Here is a 10,659-nt window from a genome sequence, read left to right on the forward strand (position 1 = left end):
TTAGACCAATCATACACGCAAATGGACGCTTCTAGCATGATTTGCAATGGCACCGGAAGACTTCGTCGCACAGAGACATCTAGCGAGAGACATTTGCCTGATCATCCCGTTGGCAACTCGCCAAGAAGGTCAAGATGGCAGGAGACGCCCGTGTCATGGCACGTGGAAGTCTCGACATAAAACAGTCCGTTGAGTTAGAGCTGCCGCGCTGACGTGGTCAGATCAGGGCCTTGAGGTTCACTCGTACTTGGAACGAACTCTCCGATCCCATCGGCCGGAACCGCAATACACGCGACTGAACTATTGAAATCGAACACAAATGGCGCAATAACGGACTGCACGCTCCGCACGCAGACGAGGGAATCCTTTCCACGATGGCCATGCACCCGTGTTTCTATGAATCCGCGTTTTTTTTGCACTTTTCTCAAGCAACGACCGGGATATTGTCACTGCGCTTGACACGCCAGCAACATTCCCGAAACCCAGAAGTGAATTTTACAGATCAGACTCACGATACGCTCCAAGTAGGCCAAACATGGCTTCGTGCAAGAAGTACTCATTTGTTGGAATGCTGGAAAAGCATCAGTGACCACACAAACCTGAAAAGTCGCCGCCACTTCTTTCGGAGCTCAGAAGCCTGTTGAATGAAAAGCCGGCTTGCCGGGAATGTCCCAGCTGATTGGCGAAAGCCCATTTATGTACATTCGGGCGAAAACGGGTGCCGAAAACATGTTGGCAGTGACTTCATTGACATAATGCACAAACGGGACGTCGGGACATGCAGCCAATGAAATAATGGAGGCTAAAAATATGGCGTTCCCACATCACAGACACACTGATGAAACACAGAAGACATCCACAGACAAATTTGCATAAAATTTTGTGGTCTCAACACAATTATAAATTTCCGCCGAAATGTAACGATTCCCACCAATTGTTTGCTTTTTGGTTCACTGCACAACGTGCAAGGTACTTGGCAACGAAAATCGGTCTGCTTAAATATATCCCTCCATGTACAAGAATAACGCACTCAGCTGTCCTTAAATGCTCAACGTGCTATACGTGTGGAATTGCCGTGACGTTTACGGTTGGGATCAGCGTAGACTAAAAGCTTTTCACAACATGGCTGTTGTCTTAACAGGAAAACGTCGTCTTTTCTCACGACACTCCTGATCGTGAAATGCTATGGATACACCCTGCCCGCATACTCGTTTAAAGACAGCATCCCACCTTTTCTCACGACACTCCTGATCGTGAAATGCCATGGATACACCCTGTCCGCGTACTCGCTTAAAGACAGCATCCAACCTTTCTTGTACTTAAACAAAAAAGTATTGTACGCGTATTGTAATGCACGCATATTGAAAGTACTGTACCCGAACTGTACGCGTACGTTACATCATACGCGTACAATTTGGTCCGTAACATCATATTTTTCCAAATCCTTCTGAATGGTTAAGAATTTCGATTTTAAGTAGCCAAACCCGCGGGAGAAATCTTTGACTCCCAACACAGCACTACGAAAATAATGCATTTCATTTGCCTTCCATTTTTCAACGTGTGTACCCTGTCATTCTTGAGACACAGTACTATGTCAAAATTTTTTCGTTGTGAGTGCCAAGAAAATCGAAGCGCACTGTTTATACAAAAAAGATATGCAAGCACGATATTTTTATCTCGCGAATTCAACAAAACGTTATCTTATGGCACTGATTTCTCTCTTTTGGCGTTTACCAGAGCGGCTCTTTTCAAGACGCGCTTTGGCTTTGGGAATGGGAGTAGCACGTGACTCATGTGACGAACTGGTTAAAACTTTAACCAGTGCAGACCCCTGCCCTCGGTAGCAGGCCGCTGCCCGCTGGGCCAATCACATTCTACATTCTTTTATCCGTACCAGTAGGGGGGGGGGGGGGGGATGCGCACGGTCGTTGTTATGACGACGGCGCTTGCGATAACTGCAGGGAAGAAGCGTAGTGCTGATACCAAGCGTTGACAGCGGAATTTGGACTCGAAAATAATTAAAATTGGCATGCTTATTATGTCTCGACGGTGAGGCAGTAGCACTGCCCAGTGCTATTATTAGACTAACTAGTCGAGGTTTCACCAGAGTATGCCTTCGAGATATGCTCCAAAGGTGGGATACTCGCTTTGGCAGAATTTACGCAAGTCAAACTTGGGACTAATGGATGAGGGGCATCTCATGCAACCAGACTTGTGCTGAACTCGAGCTGAACCGTGAACAAGCTCGTGAGCCAGTGCGTTTGGGGTGAGCCACGAGCTGAGTCGGCTCTTTAGGAAAAATGCCGCCTTCCGTCATAAGCTGAAACACATTCTTCGTAAATTTTATGAGCTGAATCGTGAACCGATCATTTCTAACAAGGTCGTGTCAGCGAGCAATATGATTCAGCCTAAAATGGTAGCATGAAGAAACATAGCACACCACAGACAAATGAAGACCATTTTAGAGTGTCAAAAAGAACAGCATACCACATTAGTAATAAATATTTTTTGACTGATCTGGGGTTTACCAAATCTCAGCCAGGAACCGAAAGATATTACACAGCACATATATCCTATACACTTGTATCCTATGCTGCCAAAATCAGTGGAAGGTTGTCTGCTACCTATAAGATCCAAGGGCTGGTCATATTTTTCAGTGTCAGTTGTCACAACAATAAACTGATACCTGACCATAGCTGACCCCTCATTCCCTACTTCAGCTGCTGTAAGCATGCTAATGGTAATGCCGCATGAAATAAACGGCAAGTCAACATTACATGCTACATAACTAATAGCTCTCAGTCGTACGTGCCGGGCGGAAGCTAGCCTAGAGCGGAGGCTTGAGATAGCTGGCTGGCGACTGTTTACAGAAGACATTGTTTGCTGCGCTACAATTGCTAGGTTTAAAGTCAAACTTGCAGCTGAGCTATTTGTAGCTATTTCCCATACTATGATGCATGCGTATATATATATATATATATATATATATATATATATATATATATATATATATATATATATATATGGGAAAAGACACGTCCCTCAACTACTAGGAAAACACATTCATCAGTTCCACCAGTCCCTTGAAACAAAAATACCAAAACTCGTTGATATATTCAGGCGATAATCGTTATTAGCCTTAATGATCATCAGTGCTAATGGTGTAGACATCGCAACGATCTAGGAGGATCCGAGACACGCCCATTCATGGAGAGTCGTTGGCGGCCAATGTTGCCACACACGCGAGAGAGCGCGTCATCTTCGCGTTATTCCTATATGTCAGGCCTCAGCTGGGCAGACACCAGATTTACGGCACGAGCGAGGTGTCAGGATATGGGTTCTAGGATAGTACAAACAACAACCCTGCAATCTTTTCTGAGCTAGGTCCATGAAGAAACGCCCTCTCAAAGGTGTTATCCATGCCGTCGCAGGTAACTACATCACAACAATAGTCACCGCCAGAGACCGACACAAGACAGCGGTGTCGGAGGACCGCGGGCACCTCTGAGACGCCCCGCCCGGGACAAACCCCGGCCTACCCGGGGTGGAGGGTAAACGGACCCGGGCCAGCGCAGTCCGGCCTGCTCCGGCCCCGACCAACCCAGCCCAGTCCAGCTCGTTCCCGTTCGGCCCAGCCTGGCCCGGCCTGAGCACAGCACTCCGGTGGGATGCGAGCTAACGCGGCACCGGCCGACCTCGTGCCGCGAGGAAAAACGGGTCGCCGCACCACCGAGGCGAAAACTGGTCACCGGCGGGCCGCTGCTGACCCAGACCAACCGACCGTTCGCCGGTCACGGCCGACCGCCGGGGCGAGGTTTTGCTCGGCGCGACGGTCAAGGCTGTCGCCGCGGTCAAGGATGCCCGCGTCGGCACACATTGAGGCGGCGCAGATAACAGCCGGACGGTGAACGCTCGACACGGCGGCTACGGCGGCTCAGTCTGAGCGCTCGACACGGTGGCTGCGGCGGCTCAGTCTGAGCGCTCGACACGGTGGCTGCGGCGGCTCAGTCTGAGCGCTCGGCGCGGTGGCCGCAGCGGCTCAGTCTGAGCGCTCGACACGGCGGTTACGGTGGCTCACTCTGAGCGCTCGACACGGCGGTTACGGTGGCTCACTCTGAGCGCTCGGCTTCGAATCTCGGCGCGAGTAACCGGCAGGGAGAAGAGCGTAAACGTGGCCGCCAGTCACATATAGTAAGAAGGCGGCTCCACACACTGCGTGCGAACAACTATGCGTATCGTGCGGGAAGTACATCGAAGTCCGAGGAGGCCATGACGGTGGTGGTCACGAGTTCGCCACGCAGAACTGATCTGCAATAACAACTTACCAATACCTTGCACACGTTGAGCGGGGACAATGTCATTAAGCGCACCACGCGAACATGTTCCCAGTACGGAACAAGAAACCACGCGCGCGAAGAAAACAAAATTTTCCTCCGGCCAGTTTCATGATCGAATGCTGAGCTTGCGTTTTGCACGGCCCCACAATGCGTGCCAAAATGGCAGTAGAGGATTCGCGGGTATCTAAGCAAAGTCCATTCCACGAAATCCATTTTGGGGTGCCTGGACAGTGAAATATGGACTCATAATGTTTACATTATCACAGAATATGAAAACGTAATGCATACAAGGTATCGCCGAGCATTATCTACAATCTGCATGATCAGGAACGAAATGCCTGCCATTAAGGCAGAAAATCGGCTCGCATCGAATGAATTTGTTGAGAAGACCACAATGTCGTCACCTAACAATATAAATAATAAAGACGGCACTGAACTTAACGGTGACATCGGGAGGGCGATGGGCGAGGGCGGAGGGTATTTGGGAACAGCTGCTTCCTAACTTAGGCAAAAGTCTAACCCACTTAACGGTGATTCAGAACTGAGCTTATCCGGTCTCAGGTCGTCAAAAATGGTGTGTTCCACTCATCTCCACTCTCAATTTGATTCAATTTCGTGCCTTGACTGGATAAATCGGAACCTGAACTGAACCCAGCACTAATGGTTGGCGGGGGCAAATGCATCAATTTGCTTTCGGTTGCTTTATTTCAAACCTCTTCAGTCACGTCAACGGAACATATTTGAAATCGCATACACTGTATCCTATTGCTTAAAGGGCACACCCAAGAGCACCATGATCAAACTACGAAGCGTTTGAAAAAGTAAGAATCTAACTAGCGCAATCCAGACGTTAGCCGTGGTACTCCAAAGCGCCATCTATACCGATCACAAGCGCAGCCACAGCGCACTCTATCGGTGGCCATCGACAATGGGAACTCCAGCAGGAGGCCCGCACCCGGCACCTGTACACTACAGACGTCACTGTCTGAACCAACGGCACCGCGGGAGCCACGACAGGGTGCACGTGGCCTCCAGGACACACTACAGCAATATCGACCTGGACCGCCATAGTGACACCGCCAGCCACCGCTACTGGGCCATCCATCGGCGAAGGCCGGTGTTGCTTCGGGTTCCACCGACATGTGTGCGGTCAAGATGGAAATAATCGGCAGTGTCCCGGTGGGAAAAATCACGATGGCATCAACAATCACCACAGCTGTACCAGTTATTCACACATTTTATCAGTTACTCACTTTGATCTCCAGTGGCTGATGACGTTTTTGGGCTTGTTTTATCCTTGGTAGCACAACACACACCTGAAATACAGAAGAATATGTGTTCACTGTTAGAACTGCCACATGGTGGTTATTATAAACAAATGTTATCAAACATGCTTATTACTACATACTTTAATATAAATATAAATGATTTATGTGTCATGCAAGTTTGCTGGATATCCAGATGGCCACAACAAACCATAGTAAAGGACTGCATGCATGACTACATAATTTTCAAAAGGGATCAGGACTCTGGGCTCCATAGGGAATCAGGCAACAACATCTTTGGATCTGAACTTCAGTGGTGTAACTATTCCTGTATGGAGCTAACCATTGTCACAAACAATAGGTGCACTGGGAAACAATTGTGACAGCAATATTCAGTTCAAGGGGAATTTCAAATGTCCATACCCTGCAACAGACACTGGTAGTTTGCAACAGCCACCTTGTATTGTAACATATACATGAAGCTTCCTGATGAAATGTGCCAAAAGGCACCATATCCAGGAAGACAATAAGCTGAAAAGCTCTTAGCTGTGATCAAATCTTATCACCTGCACAGCCATCCTTCCATCTTCACTGTTTGGGATCATTTTAGCCCAACACACTGTGTAATTCATGCTTGTGTGCTTTTGAGAAAGCAAATAAAACTGTTCAGTGATTTTGCTAAGTAGGAACCCCCTCCTTGTGTGTAGGAGGGGCATAGTTCCACAAAATATGTTGAGGATGTTGAGCAATAGCAGCCTTCATACCTGCCCAAAAATGCACCAACAGGTTTCTTTCCAGGTTAGGAACACCTCCGTCTCAAAGCTGATGAGGCTGGACTCAAGGGAGGGGCTGATTCCCCCCCCCAACAGGACAGGAAACTACACATCTTCGGTATAAATAGGTGCATCGCCCTGCAGAAGTCCAAGGAATTTCATCAGAAAGTGAACCGACCACAGTTAGAGGACAGAGCTATCAGTGATGCTGCCCTCGACATTTGTTACACAGACATGCAGACAGATACCTAGCACTCTCACCAGTAACGACAAATGTGCCGATTCTACTTCGGGCCAGTGGGCAGAATACGAACACCCCGGGTATCTTCTAATGGAATGTAACTAGATAAAATCATTCGTGGTTCGAGATGAACCGGTGGCTGAAGTTCTCCGGTAGAAATTTTCGCCAGCTTACTCTTCACTCAACTTTTGTTTGAGTGATAAGTTTCAAAATGTAACTGCTACATTCAGCTAAATAATATTAATTTATCAAGACTAAGCGATTGATTGTGTCCAAAAAAAGTGTTTGAGGCTCTTGTATTCTCCATATTTTTATCTTGAACCTCCTCAAAATATTTTTGTTTGCATCTATCGACATCTGACATTTCCATCAGCTGACTTAAATCCGGGATTATTTGAGGTCAGCAATCGTTTTCGTAAGTCTGTACAAGACAAATATGACGCTCTTAATACAAAACAAGCGTATTACGAAGTGACGGTGGATTGAGCGGCACGTAGGGATTTTTGCCGAGAAATGCGTTGTCTGGACGGTTTCGCCTGGTATACATCGCATTGGATTGAATTCATATCGCCTTGAGTTGGGCGGGCATTGGGATTGTGCTTACATTGGCTGGTGTGGGGCGCTGACACGTAGGTTATGTAAACCGCGGATGATATTGAAGCAGGTTTGGCACACAGCTGATGCTGTTTGGTGTAACGCGCGTGCTTGTCCGTGGTGTAGTGAGAGGTCGCTGACTTGTTCTTTGTCATATTCCACGTAATGGAAGTCCTGTCAGTGCAAATGTTGCGGGGCCGTCATCCATAATTCACTTTGCATTTTGTGTTCAGAGGTCATTTTGTTATTACATAAGTTGTTGGGTGCATATGTGAGGAACGGGCATGTGGATGAGATGGTAGTAAAAAACTGTAGAAAAACCAGGAGAGTGGAGAGGTAGATGATTTGGTTTTTCTGCAACATGCCTTTATTGAAATGGTTATCAGTTCTTGTATTATGCTGGATTGATAGATGATGTAAATCTGTTTGCTTGTCATGTGAAAAGGCAAGACAACCATAGCTGCATGATGCAGTCTGCATAAAACAAACAAACATGCCAACATGATGTTACAGACAGAAGTAATCATGGCTGAAAAAGGATGGTAGACTATGCCATTTGGGGAAGATAGTTAGGTTAATTGTCCCTGACAAATATGATTTACCATCATATTTGGTCTTTTTCTGCAATCTCAACTATTTTTATATAAAAGAGATGCAACAAATGGTACCCTCAATAGAATAATTCAATATTAGGTGCTCCCAAATTTTGATGATTCGCTCTAAATTGGAAGTTGCACCTAGCTACTGCCCCTACAAGATCTTATCAAAGTCAGCCATGGTTCACAGTCAGCTGCTTGGCAGTGGATAAAAAATATTTGGCTGTTTTGAATTTGTCTAGTTTTGTGATCAAACCAGGTTATTTTGGCATGAATGAGGTTCCTATCTCAACCAAAAGGCTGTTTTTAGCATCAGCATTGCTGTTGTTTACCATACAATGTGTGTGGAGCTATTACCTTTGGTTGTTATGTTTATAATGATAAGCTGAAACTTTCTGACCTCCTGCAGCACTAGAAGTACTTTTCTTATCCAATCAAGTAAGTCAACAAGACCACATCTGTGATCAGTACCTGGCAGAAGTTGCAGTTCATCCCTGACTGAGCATACTGAATCGCCCATCATCAAGATGCATATCTGGTGGCTGCATAAGGTCTGCTCTGCCCAAACACTGCCACTCTGCTCCAAATGGCTGCTGGCCAGCTTTGCCGCCAGCTCGCGTCGCCTCTGCACGGCGCTGCCACCGGATGACGACTGGGACCCGCTGGAGGAGCTATGGCCGGAGCCGACGGGGCCCGGCGCCGGCGCTCACCGCCTCCTGCTGCTGCACCCGCAGACCAAGTGGGGCGCCGAGCGGCAACGGCTGGAGCGGGCCGACCTGCTGCTGACTGAGGCGACTGCGCTGGTGCGCTCGCTGCCCGGCTGGCGGGTGGTCGACACGCTCCGGCAGCCGGTGCTGAACGCACGCTCCAAGACGGTGCTGGGCAGCGGCCAGCTGCGCGCGCTGGTCGAGCGGCTGCGCCGGCGGCCGGACGTCACGGCCGTACTGCTGAACGTGGAGCAGCTGAGCGGGCTTCAGCAGGCGGAGCTGGAGGCGGCGCTCGGCCTGCCCGTGCTGGACCGCTACGGCGTCGTGCTGCGCATCTTCCGACAGCACGCGGCCAGCGGCGCGGCGCGCCTGCAGGTGGCGCTGGCGCAGCTGCCGTACCAGCGCTCGCGGCTGCGCGCCGCCGGCCAGCACACGGAGGCGCGCCGTCATCAACTCGACCTGCACGAGCAGCGGCTGCGCGGAGCGCTGCGCCGGCTGCACAGCCACCGCGAACTGCTGCGGGCCTCTCGCCGCGAGCGCCAGGTACCCGTCGTCGGCGTGGTTGGGTACACGAACGCTGGCAAGACATCGTTGATCGGTGCGCTGTCCGAGCGCGGTGACCTGCGCGGCCGTGACCGACTGTTCGCCACGCTAGACGTGACGGCGCACCGGGCGGCGCACGCGCGCCTACGTCACGTGTTCCTCGACACGGTCGGCTTCATGGCGCACCTGCCGGCGGCGCTGCTGGACGGCTTCCGTGCCACGCTGAGCGAGGTGGCCGCCGCCGACGTGGTGCTGCACGTGGTCGACCTAGCACACCCGGACCGCGTCGCGCAGGCGGCGCACGTGCTCGCCACGTTACGCCAGCTGGGCCTGCCACCGGCGCTGCTCGACAGCGCCGTCACAGTCGGGAACAAGGCTGACCTGGTGGCCGAGCGCCCGGACGGCATGCTGTGCGTGTCGGCGACGGCGGGGCTCGGGCTCGCCGAGCTGCGCCATAGCATCGAGAGGGCGCTGGAGGCGGCCACCGGCCGGCGCACGCAGGTGGTGCGCGCGCTCACCGGCGGCGCCACCTACGGCTGGGTGCTCAAGCACTGCGACCTGGTGCGGCAGGAGCCGGACCCGGCCGACCCGCAGCACACGCTGCTCACGGTGGTGTCGAGCCCCGCTCAGCTGGCGCGGCTGCGACGCGCCTTCCCCGGCGTGGCGGTGACGGAGCAGTGACCGCCGCCGGAGCCGACGCCCCCGCTCGCCCCGCTGGCGCGGCGTCGCTTCTCGCTGGCGCGGTGTTGCGTTGCATGGCCTGAGAACCACGCGATGGCCGGATACGAATGGACTGTTGTTCGTGTCCGGACCTCACGGTGCGCGTTTTGGTGGTGGGCCTCGGTCAGACTCGCCCGTCACACCACAGGAATGTGCGAGTGTGGTATGAGCCGTGAGGGTTCACAGGATGCTGCCGTCCAAAGGTAAAACCCGATATGTTCAGTTCTAGCCACGTTGCGTTTTTTTATGTCATCTGATTCGTCTTCTCGTGATGAAGTCGGATACCTAAACCAATAGTTGAGATGTTCAAGACCTTTTTGCTAAAAGGAAGGGCTAAAAGTTTGTGAAAATTTCACCTGATTGTTTAAATAACCGAATTCAGCATGAGTGGGCGGATCAAATGACAAAAAAGGTAAAGTGGCTGAAAATGAACACCAAAAGCAGCAAATGGTTGTTGAAAAAGCACAAGATGGCCACAAATGAACATATGGGATTTTACCTCTCGACGGCGGCTTTGTATGACGTGCACATGTGCAATAAGTGGCGATTGCGTTGCTGTTGTAGCACCTTACTGTAACGGGGCGGACAGAGCCTTTTCCGTCGCTGTTGTAGCACGTTACTGTAGTGGAACGAACAGAGCCTTTTCCGACATGCATTCGGGGTGTCGCCACCCCCACACGAGAGAATAGCTCGAGATGCGTCCGGGGACCGCTCCGCTAGCGTCGAGGTGACCGCTCGTGCTCGTTAAGAACGCACCCCTGCTGAGTGCTGTGACCTTCGGGTCAGAGGCGTCACCAGGTGACCTCCAGGCTGCGCTGGCGTCAGGACATCCATGGCGTGCCCCCCCCCCCCCCTCCTCTCCTGCACCTTCGGGTAGGGGGAG

At 51.0% G+C, this 10,659-nt stretch overlaps 1 protein-coding gene across 1 annotated transcript; it reads left to right on the forward strand.

Moving 5' to 3' along the window:
- Window positions 1-8,585: 8,585 nt before the first annotated feature.
- On the forward strand, window positions 8,586-9,737 carry LOC119105577 (putative GTP-binding protein 6; the record flags this gene model as incomplete). Its single annotated transcript, XM_037229038.1, has 2 exons — window positions 8,586-9,533; window positions 9,627-9,737. Coding segments are annotated over 2 exons (1,059 nt in total), but the record flags the coding sequence as incomplete, so codon positions are not given.
- Window positions 9,738-10,659: the final 922 nt, after the last annotated feature.

Source organism: Pollicipes pollicipes, unplaced genomic scaffold (genome assembly GCF_011947565.3).
Source record: "Pollicipes pollicipes isolate AB1234 unplaced genomic scaffold, Ppol_2.1 Scaffold_6138;HRSCAF=7277_pilon_pilon_pilon, whole genome shotgun sequence".
Lineage (NCBI taxonomy): Eukaryota > Metazoa > Arthropoda > Thecostraca > Pollicipedomorpha > Pollicipedidae > Pollicipes > Pollicipes pollicipes.